Genomic DNA, 22,004 nt, shown 5'->3' with positions numbered 1-22,004 from the left:
GTACCAGACCCAGAAACACAGATCTCAGTAGGACGTGGGAGGCGGGGAATCCGTTTCCATGGTTTAGTCGACAGTGGTAATGAATCATATACAGTGACATCATTTAACGGACATGTCAGTTTGCTCAAAAATGAGACCAGCACCAACGTGATGAGAGAGGAGAGGAGGGCGCTCCTTCATCTCAGACTGAAACTTTAGTTCTCTGCTGCTGAGGTGATCGCTGGCATATACTAATTCTTTACATTTCATTTTATTACCTTTTGGTTTACATTCTGTAACATAAAGAGCTGCATCTTTTAAGTTTTATAGCTTGTACTGAGCATCAATATAACATGTTTGTTGGTAAATCTATCACAGTTTAACCTGCTTGTGTTTCACAGAGCCGTCCAGCTGTGGATGGAGAACCTGACATTCACTCCTCTCACTCAGCCGATTGTGTTTGAACTGGAGGGCTTCGACGTTCCACCAGGACATGGTCCGCTCTTCTTCTTCTTGGCCCTGTTTGCCTACATGGTGGTGCTGCTGGGGAACGGTGTGGTGATCTGTGTCATCATGACGGACCGGAGCCTGCACAGACCCATGTTTGTGATGATCTGCCACCTGGTGGTCTGTGACCTGCTGGGCGCCACGGCGGTGCTTCCTCGCCTCATGATGCACTTCCTGATGGGGCAGAAGAAGATCAGCTACCTCCCAGCTATTGCTCAGGGTTTCTGTGTTCACACGTACGGCGTTGCAATGCAGACCATTCTGGGAGTGATGGCTATTGACAGGTGGGGGGGTGAACCAGTCCATATCTTACTGTTTATGTTGTTCCTGCAGTGTTTTGTAATGTATAATATATTTATTGCTAATTCCTGAACATTTCACTGCTCTGTCATTCAAACTGCTCTTTAATGTCACAAGCCTTCATGTTTTAGCAAGAATGTAACCAGGGCAGCAGCCTCCGTCTGAAGGTTGTAGCTGCTCCTAAATGACTGATTTCTGTGTTCAATTCAAGAGTGTCATGTAACTGATGTGCTTTTTTTACATTTTCAAAGAAATACAATTGCACGTAACTATTCTGTTTCTAAATTCATTGATAGTTGGTGTGCATATAAAGTTACATCCCCTTATATTTCGCCTGGTCCTTTAGAATAAATTTGTGTGTGAGGGCTGTTCTCTTACAGCTCTGTCTCTCTGCAGGTATGTGGCAGTGTGTGAGCCTCTCAGGTATCTCTCCATCATGACTTCGGCTCGGCTGCACAGCTGCTGCGCTGTGGCCTGGATCGTTGCTCTGCTGCTCATCGCTGTGCTCTTCTCCTTCCACATGAACGTCCCGCTGTGCGGCCACATCCTTCAACACGTCTACTGCACCAACCGGATCATAATGAATCTGGCCTGCACACCCACTCCCATGAACGACATCTATGGTGAGTGTAAATAAAGTATTTTAATTGATGAAACCCAGACTTCAGTTCTGGAAAACATCAAGACTTAACACCGCCTCATAAAGCAGAACAGTCTCTGCTCTGTCGCTAGCATTTATTTACCGTCTGTAATTCTGTGCCGTTCTGTGTTTTGTAGGTTTAGCCATGACCTGGTTTGTGAGTACAGGGATGTTCATCATCATCGCCTTTTCCTACATCAGGATCCTGGCAGCTGCTCTGAAGCAGGGCAGGACCGACAGCAGCATCCGCACCAAGGCCTTCCAGACATGCGCGTCACACCTTGTGGTTTATGTGTTTTATGAAATAGCTTCGCTGATTATCATCGTTAGCTACAGATTTCCATCCGCCACTAAAAACATGAAGAAGTTTCTCAGCATCCTGTTCATCATCGTCCCTCCGGCCATCAACCCCGTCATCTACGGGCTGGTCAGTAAGGACCTGCGCTCCAGCATCATCAAGCGTTTTTCTACCAGAACCGCTCGCAAGAACAGACTCTCTGTCCCACAGTGAATATTTGTTTCAAAAGCATTATTTATAAATAAATATGACCAGTAGCTCACAATAATGTAATGCTGTAAAACCCGAGTGTTTTTTTATTTGTCATCAGTAAAATCAGAGAAACTTCAAAGATGCTATATAATATTTTTTTTTGTTTCCAGTTGTTATTTGAACCAGTTTGTTAAAAATGGCAAAAAATATTAGAATAAATTGAAAATACAATATCTCACAGTGACCTTGATGATGAACCTTTCAAAGTCTCCAAACCACCAACAGCATGATTACAGTCCAACCAGCTGCCTCTTCATGACAGACATCACTTCACTGCATCGTTTGGCTTCTACATTCAACCTCCACTCATTTACCTGTGTGTTTGTCTGACATGTTTAAAGCTCAGACATGTGGAAGAAGACCTAAAGTAAAGAGCTGACTGTTACTGAAGGAGAACCGTTCAGCAGGAGTCAGATTGGGTCGGCCACCGGGAGTATCGGGAGGTTTCCCAAAGGGCCGGACTGAAATGGACTCTGGTTTGGAATCTGTTCTTATTTCACCCCTATAATGAATGACATTAGTGCTGCCTTCATGGCCAGTTTGGTGCTTTACAGGCAGTGAAACGCCAGTCTGGGTCGGTCTAACGTTCTGTGAGCAGACCTTCCCAATTTGAGGAGTAGAATAAATTCATCAGTTCATCAAAGGAGAAAAGAAGACCTGAATTTGAAAAACCTGTGATCAAAACCAGTCAATGCAGGACGCGGCCAAATGCACCAAATTAGCAGATATTTTCCATAGGGGAGGGGTCAAAGGTCAGTGACGGTCGGGATCAAGCAGAGGGACTCCAGCACTGCCTGCATGGCTCCGTCAGCCCATCGCCGACGTGTGTTTGTGTTTCTGAATGTGATCAGGGTCCACAAAGTTACACCAATCATTCATAAATAATCATTCTGCCTGATCAATTAAAATCAATCCAGACTGGCTGATGAAAAGGCCCATCTATTTACTGAATCTGTTTCCAAAGTGAAAAAGATCATATCTGAATATACAGACTCTCCTGTTTGTTTTCTTTTTTCTTCCAGCTCAAGGAAAACACAAATAGTCAGTAAATCAGTTGCTGCGTTTAGTACTTTTCTTAAGGTGATTTTTATATTGTTTTCTTATAACACTATGAATTCTTTGACAAACTTTAGTAAAAATTATTATTGTTGCTGTTAAGCAGCTGACAAGAACCATGTCAGCTGTGATCACAGAGTTGTAAAAGAGAGACATGACAGTCGGAGAAGGAAGAAGAAGAAGGAACCACTAAAAATGTTACGGTTGCAGCGTTGGCATTATGTGTTTCCCTGGTATCATATTAACCTCTGATAGAGTTTATAAATTTTAACTCCAATAGTTATGTTTATTTCGCTAAAGGCCACCTAAAGGTCAAAGGTGTGAGATAAACAAAACTGTTTAAAAGCACGACGGTTAATGTTGCCTCACTGATGGAGAAATGAAGCTTGAAAGAAGAGATAATAAAATCCATGCTGATGTAAAGAACACAGTGCTGCCTGTAGTCACAAAGCTTTGATGAGGCTACAAGCTGCTGCGTTTATCAGCAGCTTGTACAGATCCTGTTACTACTGGTAAAAAAAAAACACAGACATTTCAACAGACTGAGGGCTTTTCAGTGAACAAGGTTAACATGGAGCGACTGGTTGCCAGGGTTGGTTCCTCATGATCCATCCCATAATACTCTGTGGTGACGTAAAGAGCAGCTCCCTCTGAGCTCAGCAGCCTTTCTAAAGCTTAAACGTCTGATTCCTTACAGGGAGAAAAGGAAGACATGTCAGGAAGAACACGGACAAATTCATGTTGCTGTTCGTGAGAAGATTATTAAATGTGTTTTTATTAGTGCAGTTTTTATTCACATGTTATTTTTTTGTGTGATTTGAGGCACTGACAGTAAAATCAGTTTAAAGAAGTCTCATGATGGAAACCTTCAGCTTCAACACAGACACACACGGTCATAACGAGTGGAGGACCAGCATGAATAACAAGTAATTATTTTTAATTATGTAAAAGTTCATGTCGTCAGGTTAAGCGTTCACTGTGTGATGTTTGGAGCAAAGGTTGGCGGTGCTGAACAGCTGGAATCATCCAGAAACTTTTCTTTCAGGTCGGAGGAAAGCTACGTCTACAACAGCAACACGCTGCAGCTGGAGAGTCTAAATGTCTCCGGTGGATCCAGATATGCTGCGTTTGTCTCCATCCTTCTCTCCTATGTGTTCATCGTTGTTGCAAACGTTGGGGTTGCTGTCCTGGTTTTTCTGGACAGGAGCCTGCACCAGCCCATGTACCTCCTGCTCTGTAGCTTATCGGCCAACGACCTTTTTGGGAACTCTGTCGTGTTGCCCCGCATGCTGCTGGACGTCCTGCGGCCGCCCGCCGCCCACCTCATCGGTTACTACGAGTGCGTCCTCCAGGCCTTCATCGTCCACATGTTCAGCACCACCTGCCACACGGTGCTGATGGCCATGGCCTTCGACAGGTACGTGGCCATCGGCAACCCTCGGCGTTACTCTGCCATAATGACCAACAGGATGGTGACGAAGCAGACGGCGGGGGCCTGGGGAGCGGCGCTGATTCTGGTCGGGATCCTTCTGGGTCTGACGGTCCGGCTGAGCCGCTGCAGGACGTTCATGAGAAGCCTGTACTGCAACAACGCCTCATTGTTTCTGCTTTCGTGTGAGAACGTTTTCATCAACAACGTGTACGGCCTGGCCTTCACCGGCGGGCTGTTCACCGCTTCCATCGGCAGCATGGTGGTGACTTACACCAAGATCACCGTCGTCTGTCTGACCAGCAAGAGCGCAACTCTGAACAGGAAGGCGCTGAAAACCTGCACCACACACCTGCTGGTTTACCTGATCATGTGTCTCAGTGGGTTAATCATCATTATCCTGCAGCGCTTCCCTCAGTATGCAGAGGAAAAGAAAGTTGCAGCCGTTTTGTTTCACATTGTTCCTGGCGCCTTGAATCCCGTCATTTATGGCATGCAGTCCAAAGAGATTCAGAAATATTTTTCTAGGATGTTTTACTCCAATAAAGTTTTGATGTCGCCTTAAAGACACCTCACACTGTCTGAAAGCTCTTTCCTTTCAAAGAAATAACAAAAGGTATTTTATTATTGGAAGCTCCAAAGTTAAACCAGAGATTTAAAAAAGTCATTCTTATAGCAGCCATATATTTGTTCCTTTCCTTAACTGAGTTATTAATTAGGTGATTCAGTTCAGAGAATGTTTTAGTGATTTTTAACACTTTGCATCAGATTCACAACAAAACAGCCATCGTCTTTGAAATAATGAAAACGACTGAACTATTTTATCTTCACATTTCAACCAATACGATTGATAAGGTCAGTGGGTCTAACCGAACTTTGGACAGTTTATTCTGCACTTTGTCCGGCCATGGCCGGACTTTAGATTCATTTCTAACTGTTTGAGTCGAACTCCATGTTATCTGATGGTTTTCTCGACAAGAACAACCGGACCTGGAGGCCAAACCTGAAACGCTTTTCTGAAATCCAAAGAGGAGTTAAAGTATTGTTCCTTTGTTTTAGTCTCTCTAAGCTACTTTTGGGTCAGGAGGAGATCATGACTGACTCGATGCCTGTAGCTGTAAACAAGCCCGCAGCATGAGCCCTCCTCCCCCGTGCTTAAAGGCAGAAGGTGATGATGCTGATTAGCTGTTTACTTTCTGCTCTGCTGTGAATTATGATGAACAGATTTACATTCACGTTGAGCTGACTCGCATGTGCAGAGTTTTGTTTTCAATGTAAGCTGAAATAAGACTATTCCATCTTTTTGAAATTAAGGCTAAGAAAAACAATATTTTAATATTTCATAACTTTTTCACAATAAAAGCATGTTTTAAAGACGGTTTTGTGTTTTCATTAAGATATGTCTGCTGCTAAACAGAATATGGGCATCGTTATTCCAGACCTGCAGCACAGAAACCCATGTGACAAATTTTTAGTACCGAATCAGGAGAAACTTTCTGTCAGGATCTGTGTTTTTCTGTGTTTATTTAGAGTTTTCTGTGTCTTTGAGTCTCCGTGTTGTCCTGTCTCCCCCTTGATTGTTCCCAGATGTGTCTCGTTCTGTGATTACCCTCTGTGTATTTAATGCCACCTGTGTGTCTGCGTCTTTGTCGGGTCCTCATCTTATGTGCGTTCAGTCCTTCGTGTTGTCCAGTCAATTTACCAGTTGCTACCGGCGTTGAGCCCTGGCTTCTGCTCAGTCATGCTGCCTGGTTGTTTTTGGACTATTTTGGACTTATTTATCATTAAAACCATCATTTCTCACTTTACCTGGGTCTGCTGCGTCTGCCTCACCACCGTTACATGACACGTTCCAGGGTGTGGATTCATGAAATCTCTGAAGAAGGCCCACTGCAGCAATCACTCGGTCCATAATCAGTCCATGCACGCCTTACATGACGGATGACATGTAGCAAAATGACCATGACTACTTGTGAACAAAGTGATTTCAATCGGTTCTGTTGGACATTCTTCATCTTAAAGACTCGACTTCATTCTCCAACCAGCAGAAATGTAGATTCCTTTAATTTTCCATGTGCAGAAAAACAACAATAAATGACATGTTCTTTACTTATTGCTGCTTATTTCCACACAGTCAACGGTTAAGATGTTTGATCCAACACATATTAATGTAATTACTGGATCAACAGTAAATCAGGAGCAGCTTGCAGCTGTTGGCTGTACTGTTAAGTGTTTCTGAAGCCAGGTGGCTGGACGGGATGATGTCCAGGGATTTTAATGTAAATGATGTTAAATTAATTGTTAAAACATTTGGAAAATATGTATGATGTTCCTTCCACTCCTCGGTTGTCTCTGCTTTGTGTCCGTAACATAAAATCCACTCAGGTTTGTGGTAGAAGGAGGTCGAGGGGTGTAAATACTTTTATAAGCCGTGTTTAACCAGTAGGTGAACAGTAACCAGTCAGCGGTGCAACTGGAGCTTTTCTGTTTCTGGCCTTGGAACTTTCTAGAGCAACCAGCATCACGGAGACCAAGGAACACTTTCAAAATAACATCAAGTCAACCAAACAAGAAACAAGCTCAAATTCAAAAATATTCTATTGATTAAATGTTATTGTAATTCATGCTAATCATTGTAGATGTTGATGGTTGTTGTAAGGAAAGAGCTGTGGCTGTGTTACAGCAATCTGAGGAACCAGCAAGGAGGAATTAAGAAAGAGTTGAGTTTATACTGGGGAGGTTGATTACTGAATAAGAAACTGACGTCTGAAACAGACAGAGAGAAAGTGGCACAGGGGCTTTCAGACTGGAAATATGGGAGTAAAATTCCCCCATATAGCATCACATATGCTTTCATCTTTCTGACTTTCAAGAGACGAGATAAAGCAGGAAGCTAAATTAGGAAATGGGCTAAGGTATTGGTCAAGTTTCAGTGACTGGTCAGAAGAGAAGGAAATACTAAGGCTAAGGTGATTAAACCAAATTTGCAGAAAAGTTGCAAGTTTCAGCAAAATTTACAAAGGTTGAGTGAATTTGCATAAATAGTTTTGATCTCATCTTCCTGGATAATCATATGGACCTAATTCTGGTTGGTAGCTGGAGAAGCTATGGGGTTTGCGCTCAGTGACTAAGCCAATTAGCATTAGCTTTACAAGTCAGCACCAATGTATTTTTATTTTAGACATTTAAAGTGTCAGAGTGTCCAGGACCAGATGTGTGCTACTGCTGAGGTTTGTTTGCACATTCCAGCTGCAAACAAATGGTTTGTTCCTGCAGTTTCTCCAACATTGTGTAGCCAGCAGTTACACAGAGTTACACCGGCAGGTTGGACAGGAATATCGGAAACATTTTTTCAGTTTATTAAGAAAATGTTAGAGTTTGAAAGGAAAAATGCTCTCTCTTGATTCTTCATGGCTTCAAGTTCCTTTTTCCCTCCATCTGCTGAGGAAGGAAAAGTCTGATCGGTTTTCCTTCTATTTGTTTTACTGGAACAGAAATGATAAATATTTAGCCTTCCAGAGTCAAACTGAGACGGTGACCAGTGGCAGAGCAGTGAATAAAAACAAGCACAATCATATTTATAGAAATATTATTTATTGGTTTATAATGTTTATAGATATCATAGATATTTCTATGATTTAACCGTCTTTGCTTTCTTCCATTGACAGTAATGTGAAGTTACTGAAAACAAAGTTGCAGGTTTGCATTAGATTTTAAAGGAAAAAGATTTTGAAGCATTTAAACTCATTTTCTGGGTTTATTATTATTATTATTTTTAATTTCATAATCATGGTGGTTGGTGATGGTGAGAGTGGACTCCCCTAAATTTAACAAATGTCGTCTTTGTTTCTGTTTTTATTCAGGCGTTGACTGAGGGAAACCATATTCTGATCCATAACAGGAAATTCAATCCAAATTCATGAAGCTCATATATTTTTGCAACGGACCTTTTCAAACTCTTTCTGCTTCAGATAAAACAATGAAACTGTTGTATGTTGCTATTGTCTCTTAGATTAATGAGTCTTTTTGCATTATTGACATAGTTGAGATTTTAAGTTAATCCAGTCTGGTAGGATTTATTATCAGGGTTAAGCTGCTCGATTAATGTTCTTTAAGTTTCTTATGTTTAACTACATCTGTTCCCTAATAAATTAAAATAGTGTCATTTTTTTCCAAAAAAGTTAAACATCTAGAATTTCTTTTCATAGCAAATAACAAAATACAAACCAGGAAACTGACCTTCACGTTCCTGAAGTATTTCAAATTCTAAACTTTAAAGATGATACTTTCATTAAATAAAGTTTTTATTAATCGGGCTGATTTATAATTTTAGTTTTTTATAATATATGTTAGATGGCTGTGTGTTCTCCTCATAGTTTGCCTAATAAATTACAATTATAATTTGAAAACTGTATTCTGTTTCTCTTTACATTACCTTTGTCTTTTTTTCACTGTATGTGAGAACATGTTCATAATACTTAATAAAACAGAAATGAACACTAAAGTATAAATATGTTTGAATAAACTGCAGTTCTTGTGGATGTTTCCAAGTGCAGTTAAAACTCAAATTCAGTTCATGAACAGGTTCTGAAAAACCTGTTAGATAAAAATTTAGGAATAAAAGTTAAATATATTCTGAATATTAACAGATCATCATGTTGCAGTTTACATTTGAGTGCTTTTTCATTTTATCCCTTCATATCTGCCGTTGTATTCTTGGTGAACAGGATGAAAATCTTCTGGCGGACAGCTTTGATCTGCAGACCGTAGACGATGGCGTTCATAGCCGGAGGAACGACATGGAACAGGATGGACGCCATCTTCCTTTGGTCTGATAAGTCAGGGAATCGATGGAGAATGATGATGAGGGCTCCTGAAAGGAAGGTGATGATGTAGAGGACGAGGTGAGTGCCGCATGTCTGCAGCGCCCTGGTGCTGTTTGTCTTGCTGCGGTTGGTGAGGCACACCATGGCGATGCGCAGGTAGGTGAGCGTGATGCTGCCGAGCGACGAGCCCAGCAGGACCACGGTGTAGGCCAGGCCGTAGACGTTGTTGACCAGGATGCTCTCACAGGACAGCTCGAACAGCGAGGGGTTGTCGCAGAACAGGTTGAGCACAACCGCCCGGCAGCGGCACAGGCTGGCGCTGAGCCCCACCATCACCGCCACCAGCAACAAGCACACCACCCAGGCTGACACGGACAGCTTCACCACCATCCGGCTGGTCATGATGGTGGCGTAGTGCAGCGGCTTGCAGACGGCCACGTAGCGGTCGAAGGCCATGATCATAAGAACGGTGTGGACGACGCTGGCGTGGAAGTGGGCAAAGAAAGCCTGTAGGACGCAGCTGCTGTAGCGGATGTACCGCTGCGCGGCCGGTGTGAAGATGGTGCTCAGCACGGGGGGGATGATGGTGGAGGCACCAAGCACGTCGTTGGCTCCCATGTTGCAGAACAGCAGGAACATGGGCTGGTGGAGGCTCCTCTGCAGGGCGATCATGGTGACCAGGCCGATGTTGCACAGCATCACAAAGACATAGATGAGGAGCAGCAGGATGAAGGCTGGGATAGACGAATAAGGAGTGACCTTTAACCCCTCCAGCAGCAAGAGGTCTAGATCTAAAGTTGTGTTTTCCATAAAGGATCCGATTTAATGACGCCTAAAGAACAAAATCACCAGTTAATGTCAAAAGCAGCCAGTCTCACCTGCAGAAATCCTCAAATTTTCTCCAACCTGATGCATCTCTGCCTTCGCCTTCACAGTACCTGACATTAATCCAGTTCCATTCAGTGTATTTACATATCAACAATTAAACACAAATGTTGTCTGGAGGCACTTTACAAACAAAATGTCAGTTCGGTGAATTACTGTACTGTGTATAAGTGTGCATGTGATAAACTAATCTAATGTGCCACACCTGCACCCCACATATCCCAGCAGTGACACCAATCATAGTAACACTCACTCCAAAGCAATGTGTTATGGCTGCTGTGGGTCTCTGCCCTTTTTCCTTGTAGGGTTCTGGAGACAAGCCTTCTGCAGGTGTTATGTTTTTCCCTGATTGGTGCTCTGCTGCTTTAAAAGCTGCCATGCTGCAACAGACTGGAGGCTTTTCCCCTCTCCCTCCTCAGAACCCCATTTGGTTTGGTTTGTATCTTATGGTTGAGTTTTGTTAGGTTTGTTTTGCATTTGCTTATTTCTGGTTGGTTATGGGTTTAATTTATTTTGGTTTCTCATTTCAGGTAATTCCCTTTTCAGGTTTTATTTCTGTAGTATAACTTAATAAATTCAATTTTCATTTAATCAGAAAATCCTTGTGTGGTCTCCTTTAATGTTACCCCACCAAACGAGCCTGGTGGACGTAACAAATGGCACTGGCAACAACACGTTCAACTCAGCACTCCGGTTGCTTGAAACCTGAAGATGAAATCCACAGCTTGTCCTGATCTGAAATCACTTTGGGTGATTAGTACCTGAAAACCTGAGAGAACTCAAAAATTTTAGATCTTATTTTCAGATCCTCGGTTAATTACAGAAAGGTAACGTACCCCCGCCATGAAGCTGCAGAGCCCAGCTTGATCCCAAACACAAGCTCTGTTCAGAACCAGTACGCATCAAATCAGACAAACTGGAACCACAACGCCCCCTCACCTTTTCACACGCTGCACAACATGCACTGTTATCAAACCGTGCGTCTCTTAAAATCATCAAATCTCAATGAGGAATACCTGCTTCAATAAACACTACAAATAAAGCATGCGATGAGGCGAAGCAGTGGCTGCGTCAATATTTCACAGGAGGTGCTGTCAAAGTTCAGCTAATATAACCAAAAACAATCAGGACATGAACATTCATCTCTGCTTTGTATAGAGTTGGTCATTAGAAAGTGAGTACAGTAAAGAGACCAGATGTGATGATAAATGTGAAGCTTAAAGCAAAACAAAAACACTTCAAAACATCCTCCTCATCACTGGAGAGTAAAAACGGTTGAAGGTGAATCAGGTGATGATCTGGTGTTACAGCAACCTGACAGCAGATTCATCAGATCTCAACTGGGTTTTCCTCCAAGCAGTTTTCACTCAGTGGCCTGGAAAATGAAATGCCTAAAATCTGACAATGATGTTAGAAACGGAGCCATTTCTGCTCAAAACTCCAGATGTCGGTTTCTTTACTCTTGGTTCCTTTTAAAATGTTGATGAGGATGAACATGACTGGGTAGACATCACTGCCTATTATCACTACGATATTATCAGTACAGAAATATATCATGTGTAAACAGAGCGCTGCCAGCAACAGGGCCAAACTTGATGCCAAACACAGTAAAAGTCTGAATCGTAAAACTAACAGGAGACATTCAGTCCGACACTCACCTGTTGACAGAAACCTTCTCATCCACTGACTCCTCAGCTCAGCCTGCAGATTTATAGCAACATCGTCAAACTCGGGTGAAGCGTCATCACTGAACGTAAACAGCGATAAGTTGTTTCCAGATCCAGACACAGAGATGTTTCAAAATAAAAGCAGCCTTACATGCCTGTATCTGCTGCAGCAGAGACACATCCTGTCTCATAATCAGCTGATGGAAAACTGACTTTATGAAGATGAACGATGTCAAAATGTTTTAGGGAAATATTTAGGAATAAACCTAAGATGTGTTAAATTACATAAACCTATCAGCGTTGTGGGTTTCATCTGACTGATACATATTTTCTCTTTATTTGCATCACAAATAAAAAAGAACTAGATCTCTGTGCATTTCTCAAGATTTATTTATTTATTTTCGACTAGGCAGAGACTATGAAATATTGTATTCATTATAACGCCATCACTAATACAGGAAGAATAATTATTTTACTGAGTGATGTCATTCAACATGTCAATGAGTCTAACTGCACCAGTAACTGGAAACATCCATCGCTTCGGCTTTAAAGTCTCCACCAGGCTGCAGGTTGTAAAGTGATTCAACTTTATCCCAATAATTAAAGGTTCAATCATTTCTATGCAAACTGCTGTTCAGCGCTTTATTGACATAGCAATAAACATTTTTAAACAAAATAAGCAGTCCACTAGTTTTGAAAAGAAATGATCGTATGTCACAGGCATGAACACATGCTTAAGGTCACCAGAAGGGGGCAGCATAGCAAAAGGAAGAAAGCTTTGAAAATGGTAGAACTGCAGTATAATTAGCAAGAAGGAGATTAATGGTCAGAATACCGGAAGAGTTTCCTCATAGACAAACTGGGATTGATAAAACTATTGTCTGAGCTCATGAGGAGATGTAAGAGGAACACTGAGCAGCCAAGCACCTGGACCAGTCAGCAGGTTGGCCCAGTTTAAACCTGAGGCTCATTCTGGACCTCCTGACTGGTGGAAGGCGTGAAGACCAAAGTGAGACCCAAAGATCCGCCTGAGGCCTGAGTCAGTCAGGGAGATCTCAGAGGAACCATGGGAGGCATTCACTATAACCAGTTCAGCTGGACTGTCTCAGGAGGCAAGAACCATCAGAACCACACCTAACACCATCAGAACCAGAACCAACAGAATCAGAACCATCAGAACCAGAACCATCATCTTTATCTTTGGGTTTGATTTTGTAGCAGGTCTTTCCTCTAAGAGGAAAACCTGAAGCCAGACTGAAGTTTTCCAGTCAGAACTGGTGAACTCAGGACCTCTGGGATGAAGCTTCAGAAACGTTTCACATGTTTTCAGTAAGCAGTGACTGTGAAAACATTCACTGCCTTAGATGTTTTATTATTGTTTTGTTTTGTAAATCAGTCATGATCAACAAAAAGTGTTGCTTTTATAAGAAAACCTAACAATATTACGGCCTTAAAGTCACAGCATGAAACTTTTATGAAAAATCTGTTCTGTAACTATTTTTTGAAAAGTCACCTTGTGACTCATTAACATAAGAGACAATCTGTGAAAACATTTAACTTATCCACCTGAGCTCCTACATTAGTCACAAAAATACACCATTCCTGCTCAGTCTGTTTAAATAAACATTTAAATATATATATATATATATATATATATATATATATATAAGTTACATGCAGCAGCATTAATTGTCAAAGTGAAAACTGCTGAAATAATGAACTTGAAATAAAAATATTTCACATCAATAAAAAAAATCCTTGCATAATTGTTCCCTCCTTTCCAGTCAATATGTAGTTTTGGCACCTCTGGCTGCAGAGAGTCAGTCAGGCTGCTTAGTTTTCCTCATTCTTCCCACTAAACTGAGCCACTTCTGCTAGGTTGCTGGGGGTCTGCTGTGAAGAGGTCTGGGCTTTGACTAGGCCACTCCAGAGTCTCCACCGTGTTGTCGTCTAACCGTCTTCTAACCATGCAGGGAGATGTGAAAGCTTCTTAAGAAATCATTGTGTTGGAGCTTAATGTTGTGGTTTCTTTAAAAATGTTAGTGTGAGAATTTTTCACAAATTTGACCAAAGAAATTGAAACTGATATGTTGCTGGTAAAAAATAAAACAATAAATAAAATAAAAAAAGCCAGAAGAGTTTCTCAGCTAGGTTGCCTGTTATGGGTGGACACAGAGAAGCGGTTCTGAGAAGCAGAGTTCAGTTCAGCTGGTCGGAACAGAGTCCGGAGTGAAACGGATCAATCCGGTGAAAACCTGTTACTGACCTCAGAAAGGTTTTTTCATTCTGCGGATCCAAACCAGCGACTGTCTGAATCACACAGTGGAGAATGTAAAGCGCTGAGGAATGAATCAGGATTTCTGCCCAGATTAACAGGATTCTAGTCCAGCTGGCATCACTGTAAACTAAAGCTGCTCCTGTTGCCATTTGCTGGCTGATCTTTAATATGCCTGACCTGCAGATTCTGATGCCTTTTTTTTTTTTTTGTTGAAATGTTGCTAAATGTAGGAAGATTGTGCTGAGTTGGCAACAATGGGGTGACTATTGTAAACATGCAAACCTGACCTAGTGGGCCGGTCTGCCAGTCAAACGTCTCTCATGAGACAGCAATAAGGGACAGTGGCTCTGCAGACCTTTGCTGAGGTAAATGAGATCGGAGGATAAGATCGATTTCTCATGTAAGTATCGGCCGATCGCCAATCTCCTAAAATTAAGGAAATCAGGGCCAATAAATCGGTACACTTCTAAAGTAGACAGCTATCCTGGATTAACTTCCTGGACACATTAGTTTTTAAGACCAAGAAAAAATCTTCCTAGACTGAAAAAACTTGGACAGGAATTTCTGAATTTCTTTGGTCTGAACTCCATAAATGATGGGATTCAGGCTGCTGGGAATGATATGGATCAAAATGGCCGACAATTTCCTCTGGTCCGAGTACTGAGGGAAACGATGCATAGCTATAATAAAAATACCACAGAAAAGCATGATGAGATACACAACCAGGTGTGTGCTGCAGGTCTTCAGGGCTTTAGTGTTTATAGACTTGTTCCTGCTGGTTAGACAGACCATGGTGATCCGGGTGTAGGTGAAGACGATGCTGCCGATGGAGGAGGTGAACAGAACCACGGTGAAGGTCAGGCCGTAGATGTTATTGATCACCACGCTCTCGCAGGACAGCTTGAACAGTGAGACGTTGTCACAAAATGGGTTGGTGATCAGAGTCCTGCAGCGGCTCAGCCGGACCGTCAGGCCCAGCAGAATCCCCACCAGAACCAAGGCCGACCCCCAGGCAGAGACGGTCAGCTTCATCACCATCCTGTTGGTCATTATCACAGAGTAACGCAGCGGATTACAGATGGCAACATATCTGTCGAAGGCCATGATCATCAGCACCGTGTGGGACGTGGTGCCTAACATGTGGGAACAGAAAGCCTGAACAACACACTCATAGTAACCAATGAGGCGCTCAGCCGGCGGCAGCAAGATGTCCGACATCAGGCGGGGCACCATGTACGAGACACCTAGGATGTCGTTAAGCGGCAGGTTACAGAAGAGCAGGTACATGGGCTGATGGAGGCTTCTGTCCATGCAAATCAGGATCACAATCCCCACATTCAGCATCATTATTCCCAGGTAAGAAAGGAGAAAGAAGAAAAACACAGGATACAAAAATTTCTCTGAGACATCTAACCCTTCTATCTGGAGGGTAAAGCTGTTTAAGGTGTAGTTTTCCATCAACCTGCAGAAGAAACAGGAGGACATTTTTAAATGCAGAGATCATTCCCAAATAAATTAAATAACTACAAGCATCCACATCAAGAAGGCCAACTTACGAGTTCATAACACAACTATAATCATTTACCAGTTAGTTCCCTTGGTTCTGTTCAGAGACCCAGAAACCGACTGACTGAAAGGAAACAGCAGCTTCACTCTCAGTTTTATAAAGAGCTGGATCATCAGTGGGAGAGTCTTCAGAGTAAAACTAAACCAGTGGGGAGCGGGAGAAACTGTCAACAAACCATCCACCCAAAAACACCTTGCAACATTCGTCACGCATGTTCTTCCATAAACTTTAACATAAACTTACTTCATAATGGAAAGACAGCGCTGGAGGCATTCACACCTGAAATCCTGTTTCTCTTCATTCTGGTTTCTTCTGTACAGTCTTTGATGTGGGACCTGCAGGTTTTGGGCAAATCACCCCAGAGCTTTGAAGAGTCACCAAATTGGGTACAGGACAATGTATGAAACATAAAGACAGAAACTTTGACATAATTTCAGTTCAGACCTTCCTCATGCTCACAATTCATTCATCTTTTTATACTTGTTGCAGCTTTGCCATAAATTTAGTTTGTTCCAGAGTTGCAAATCTGTTTTTCTAATATGGAAGTGTGTCATGCTTTACTCAGTTAGCTGGTCAGTGTTCAGTGATTAACAAAGCCTGAAGGATTCATGACACAATGTCCTTCCCATATTTCCATCTTTATATCCCCATTGCAGCAGCTGCGTTTGGCCTTCTGCTCATCCCATCATTCACTCATGTTTGCTGATCAGTTTGCTGTTACTGCAGCATTTTGTATTGGTCAGTTTTTCTGTAAGATTCTTTGTGGGCGTCCAGCCCTCAGAGCTCATGACATTTGGGTTTGAAGATTTTTGCTCATTTTGGGCACAGTAAGTGTGCTCTGGTTTTGCCTCTCCTCTAATCTGGCCTTCGGCTTGTCTGGTCAGTAATTTATTCAATCCAGTGATTGTTTGTTTGTGCTGTGAAGACCACGGTGGTGGGCAGTGCAGTTGGACATCTGGAAGCACAGGAAGGTCCTGGGTTTTGAGTCCTGGCTGGGGGTCATTCTGCATGGAGGTCGCACATTCTCCCTGTGAATATGTGGGTTCTCTCTGGGTACTCCGGCATTTTCCCGATCCTAAAACATGACTGTTAGGTTAAGTGGCCTCTGTCGATCTGTGTGAGTGTGTGCATAGTTGGTAGTCCTGTGGGCGACTGGAGATGCCCCCCAATGACTCTTCTGATGCTGCATTAAAGAAGTTTATGTTGGTCTATTGAAAGTAATGAGGACCTCAGAAATCTCTTGCCTTCCACTGTGACCAGTGAGATAATTGAATTAGAACCTGAGGTGATCAGGGGACGATGGACAGGGACTCTTTGTCTCATTATGGTGCCAGGTGGCCTCCCTAGTTGTATTTGTGTGTTTTAGGTTCCCAGATGATCTGGTGATCATTTGAGCCAGAGTCGTCTGGAGATCGTCCAGAGATCTGAGTCCTCTTGGATGGTTTCTACTCTTAAACAAGAATGATGTTCCTGTAGTGGTTTGGTTTTATGTTGATCTTCTCTCTGCTTAAAGATCCAGTGATTTTCAGTCTTGACCAGACAGCTGCTTTTTGAAATTACTTCTCTCCTGAAACTGAATTATTATTGTCTTTATTTAAATTGCATTTGTTTTAAGACAGACTGAAAATGTTCTCTTTTAGCACTTTGTCTCCTTACAAGTTTACATGACAAACTTTCTTAGATTCCGATTTATGTTTTGATTTGTTTCCCTGACTTCTAGTCATGACTCGAACTTAGTTTGAGTGTTTCATAAAAGCTGATATGTGACAACATGTGAATCCCTACAGAAACGTCTCCTGTCACGTTTCCTCCCAGAGGACTAATTATCATCAGAAACTGTTGATAGTTAGTCCTCTGGGTTTTTATGGTGTCGCTCATTAATGCTCACTGTTGTTGAGAAACATGAATGTTGTTCCTGTTTGTTGTTGGACCGCAGACTAATGAAACCACCAGTGGGCCCCTGAGCCCCAAACACCTGAAACAGTTTGACTCCCTGAACACAAACAGGTGAGGAGCAAGACCTTCAAAGTTCAATCTCTTTACAAATAACTTTTTATGCTTCACTTCCTGTTTGCTGCTTTGAGTCCAAAAGCTTCCTGTCCTCTGACATCTACAGGGAAAAAATCTCTGTGTGCTTCTTGAATTGATAGTAATTTGGGGTCAGTGGGCCCCTCAGAGATGCAAATATAAGACTCTGACATATTTATTCTAATAAGATGATTCATGAACTAAAACAACATATTTCAAATTCTTTTTTATCCTTTTTGATCAAAACTCAGCTTGGTCTTTGAAGTTGGAGAGCCTCCGTACCATCACCCTGATCTAGAGCTCATGGACTCTGGCTGGAAATGCCCACTGGCTGTTCAATAATGTTAACACTACTTCCAGCTCAAAGGAACAACTTGTTGACCGTCATTTATTTTCAACTTCAACTGTCCAGGAGTGTGTATTATTCTGGAGTTAACTGAATGTGAGGAAACATGGATTTCTTCAAGAAACCTTCCATGTTTTTCCTGCTGCTGTTTCACATCCTCTCTTGATCTTTACATTGTTCAATAGTATCTACTTCCCCCTTTTATGTGGAGACATTTACTGATGTCCCAACATGTGTAGGTGAAGGACTGAATCCAGAAAATAAAAAAAGACATTTTAAAACCGATTCAATAAAAGGAAAATAACATATTAGCACAACTGTTTTTCCTTCTATTGCTTTAGTTTTGTAAGTTACGAACAGTAATCCAGGCCCCTGCAGGCCTCAAATCTCTCAGGTGTGTGAGTGACCAGGACTAATGAAATCAAACAGATTGATTTGACCTGGTTCTCTGTCTCTGCAGACACTTTGGTCTGAGTTTGCACACGTTGACAGCTGCATGTCTTCACCGCTGCCGTCTCTCAGGATTTAGTGCCCCTGAAATTATTTGACATGTTTATTGTTTTGTTTGATTTACTGCAATTTATTGAAGAGCTTGTTGTTGCCAGCTAAAGGAGAAACACAAGCTCTGTGTTTTCAGACTGAGACTTTGGAAAATGTTCTGGATCCTTTGCATGAGACAACGCTAACAAAATAAGTTAAAGTCTTTCACGGTTTGAGGATCCCAGAGGAGATCTTTCATCAACAGTTTTTGTAGTCAGGTTATTGTCTGAACTGTAATAAACATCTTTTAGTGTTTCCTCCCTCTGGGTTCATTATCAGAAACTGTTGATAAGTGTTTTTATGGAGCAGCTCACACTGGGAGTCATTAATGATTTTCTTTGTTCTGGAAACTTCCAACACTGTTCTGTTCAAAACATACTGATGAAACTTGCTGCTCACCAGGGGGCGCTGTGTCCCCTGAGCGCCTGAAACAAAGTTTGACTCTCTGGACACAGACAGTCCAACTGAATGTGTTTTAGCTTCAACAGGAAGGAGTTTTCAGAAACACTTTATGTTTTAAACGAAACTTTTGAATGAAACTGAAGGCCAAAGATAGGAACAATTGTTGGTATTTAATTGGGAAAAATACATTAAATTACTTCAAATGGGTTTTAAACTGGGATGTCAGGTTACACAAAGACAAATGCAAGCCTCTAAAATCTTTATTCTTTAATCAAAGAGATCGAAATGTGACAGAAAATTGTCCCGAGATAAAAAGGCAATTTTACATCACGTAAGCATAAAAATGACCAATAAAAGTTCTGTATTATATAAGAAACACACACACACAAAAAAAAACAATTCAGGTATTTAAATTCAGACTTATTATTATTAATATAATATTATTATTAAATCTTGGGTCATAAAAATAAATTTAAAAAACTAGCTGCTTGCATTTAAACAAAATATTTCATTTCTCAATTCCTATTAGACAACTTTTGTAAACCATAAAATATATTTTTTTTCAAGATGATAAAACTTTTCTAGATCTGAAAGCGTTAGAGAGGAATCGTCTTATTTCTTTGGACTGAACTCCATAAATGATGGGATTCAGGCTGCAGGGGATGATGTGAAACAAGATGGCCGACATTTTCCTCTGGTCCGAGTACTGAGGGAAACGATGCAACAGGATGACCAGTATGCCACAGAAAAGCATGATGAGATACACAACCAGGTGTGTGCTGCAGGTCTTCAGGGCTTTAGTGTTTATAGACTTGTTCCTGCTGGTTAGACAGACCATGGTGATCCGGGTGTAGGTGAAGACGATGCTGCCGATGGAGGAGGTCAACAGAACCACGGTGAAGGTCAGGCCGTAGATGTTATTGATCACCACGCTCTCGCAGGACAGCTTGAACAGTGAGGCGTTGTCACAGTACGGGTTGGTGATCAGAGTCCTGCAGCGGCTCAGCCGGACCGTCAGGCCCAGCAGAATCCCCACCAGAACCAAGGCCGACCCCCAGGCAGAGACGGTCAGCTTCATCACCATCCTGTTGGTCATTATCACAGAGTAACGCAGCGGATTACAGATGGCGACATATCTGTCAAAGGCCATGATCATCAGCACCGTGTGGGACGTGGTGCCGAACATCTGAGTGCAGAAAGCCTGAACAACACACTCATAGTAACCGATTATCAACTCTGAGGGAGGCTTCAGGAGGTCCGACAGCAAACGGGGCAAAACAATTGAATTCCCAAAGATGTCATTAACTGGAAGGTTAGAGAACAGCAAATACATGGGCTGATGGAGGCTCTTATCAATACAAACCAGGATTATAATCGCAATATTCAGTATCATTATGAACAGATAGGAGAAGAGGAAAAACAAAAAGACAGGGTACACTGATGTCTCTGTGACCTTTAACCCCTCCACCTGGAGGGTCAGACTGTTAAAGGTTTCATTTTCCATCATCCTGAAAGAAAGATCAAATGAGAACATCAAGATTTCTTCTTGCCACATGAAAAATAATTATGAAAAATTTGACAAGGGCACCTTTCAGAAGGAGCAAAATGATTTGTTGGTTTGGAAACACAGACACCAAATGTAGATTGATGAAAGCAACATATTCAAAAAGTTTGAGTATAACCCCAACATTTACCTGGGATTTCTTACCTTCTCAGGCTCGCAAAGATGAACCACCTTGACTGTAGGAGAGGACTGTCTTGCCTGATTTTTATATAAATTTGTCTATTCATCTGAGAGTAGCGATGTAACAACATGCTAGTAGTCATGGAGACTAAAACCCGCAGGCCACGCCAATGAACTGGTGTTGCGTCAACAAATGGTGCCACTCCATTTAACCAGCATTGCTCACTTAATTATGACAATTTTTAAATTTGAATGGTGAAAATGGTGTTGAATGTTTCCGTTTTCTAAATGTAGCTATGACAGATTTAGAATCAACTGGTGAATCGTGGGCTGATGTAATAAAGACAGTTACAAAGTCGGCCTTCCATCACCTGAAGAACATTTCCAGGACTAAGATACAAATGTTCCAGCAAAATGTAAAGAAACTCATCCAGGCCTTTGTCTTTAGTTGCACTGATTACTGCAACTGAGTCAATGCAACTGTTGCACTGACCCTGCAGATGTCACTGCAGTTTTATAGACAGGTATGCCTACAAAAATCAACAGCTGCAGCTAGAGTTCCAACTGAAACCAGAAAGATGGAGCACATCATCTTTTAAAGTCCTTCCATAGAAAATACTGATGTTAGTTTATAGATCCTGAATGTCTGACCACCACAGACCTCTGAGGTCTTCTGGCTCCCCAGAACCAGAACCAAACACAGAGTCATCTCAGAGTACTTGAATTATGTGCAGTTGATAAAATTGCAGCAAATCAACAGTTCAGATGGCAAACCATGTCCAGCACAGAAATGTTAATGATTACCTAATCGAGTGGCTGCTCATTGCATGTGTAAAACAAAACCAACCTTGCTGCTCACCTCATCGTCATAAGCAGTTCTACCAGAGGCCCTAGAGTTTGAAGCCTTTGCACAGGATCACAACTTTACAGAGGACTCTGCTCTTCTGGAGAAATTTGAGACGTTTTTCCTGAAATCTGTCAAGGCAGGTTATGTTAGCCATAACCTACCAGTCTGGATCTGGGAGTCCCAGATGACTATTGTCAAGGACAATAGTCTTCCAGACCAGATGACCACTGCCATCTGACAACTAAGGACAGGGACATGAGTAACTCTCCTGGGCCAGTCTGGATCTGGGGTGTATTAGAGCTTTCATTTTCAACCTCTCTTGGTGATTATTTTTACCTTAACTGTGGGAGGTTCAGCCATATTGGACAAGCGAAACCTCAAAGAGGTAGAACTTCCTGGATCATCTCAATACAGAACTCAGGAACAACATCATGAGATGGAGAAGAACCTTTCTGCACACATCCAGAAGACCC

At 42.0% G+C, this 22,004-nt stretch overlaps 5 protein-coding genes across 5 annotated transcripts; 2 read left to right on the top strand and 3 right to left on the bottom strand.

Moving 5' to 3' along the window:
- Window positions 1-384: 384 nt before the first annotated feature.
- LOC114152616 (olfactory receptor 52E4-like) lies at window positions 385-1,970 on the top strand. The gene is made up of 3 exons (XM_028030553.1): window positions 385-770; window positions 1,183-1,409; window positions 1,564-1,970. The coding sequence occupies exons 1-3, from the start codon at window positions 397-399 to the stop codon at window positions 1,935-1,937; spliced, it is 975 nt and encodes a 324-aa protein (XP_027886354.1). The 5' UTR covers window positions 385-396; the 3' UTR covers window positions 1,938-1,970.
- A 1,917-nt stretch (window positions 1,971-3,887) lies between these two features.
- On the top strand, window positions 3,888-5,026 carry LOC114153471 (olfactory receptor 187-like). Its single transcript, XM_028032044.1, has 2 exons — window positions 3,888-3,958; window positions 4,078-5,026. Exons 1-2 carry the CDS (start codon window positions 3,888-3,890, stop codon window positions 5,024-5,026), a joined length of 1,020 nt encoding a protein of 339 aa, XP_027887845.1.
- Window positions 5,027-8,783: 3,757 nt separating this feature from the next.
- LOC114153441 (olfactory receptor 52H1-like) lies at window positions 8,784-10,101 on the bottom strand. Its single transcript, XM_028031993.1, has one exon. It carries the CDS (start codon window positions 10,095-10,097, stop codon window positions 9,150-9,152), a length of 948 nt encoding a protein of 315 aa, XP_027887794.1. The 5' UTR covers window positions 10,098-10,101; the 3' UTR covers window positions 8,784-9,149.
- Window positions 10,102-14,630: 4,529 nt separating this feature from the next.
- LOC114153450 (olfactory receptor 52D1-like) lies at window positions 14,631-15,602 on the bottom strand. Its single transcript, XM_028032002.1, has one exon. It carries the CDS (start codon window positions 15,600-15,602, stop codon window positions 14,631-14,633), a length of 972 nt encoding a protein of 323 aa, XP_027887803.1.
- Window positions 15,603-19,562: 3,960 nt separating this feature from the next.
- LOC114153429 (olfactory receptor 52K1-like) lies at window positions 19,563-20,507 on the bottom strand. The gene has a single exon (XM_028031975.1). The coding sequence runs from the start codon at window positions 20,505-20,507 to the stop codon at window positions 19,563-19,565; it is 945 nt and encodes a 314-aa protein (XP_027887776.1).
- Window positions 20,508-22,004: the final 1,497 nt, after the last annotated feature.

The sequence above is a fragment of the Xiphophorus couchianus genome, chromosome 11 (genome assembly GCF_001444195.1).
Source record: "Xiphophorus couchianus chromosome 11, X_couchianus-1.0, whole genome shotgun sequence".
Lineage (NCBI taxonomy): Eukaryota > Metazoa > Chordata > Actinopteri > Cyprinodontiformes > Poeciliidae > Xiphophorus > Xiphophorus couchianus.
The sequence above is the reverse complement of the archived record's forward strand: the minus strand, read 5'-3'. Positions and strand labels throughout refer to the sequence as shown.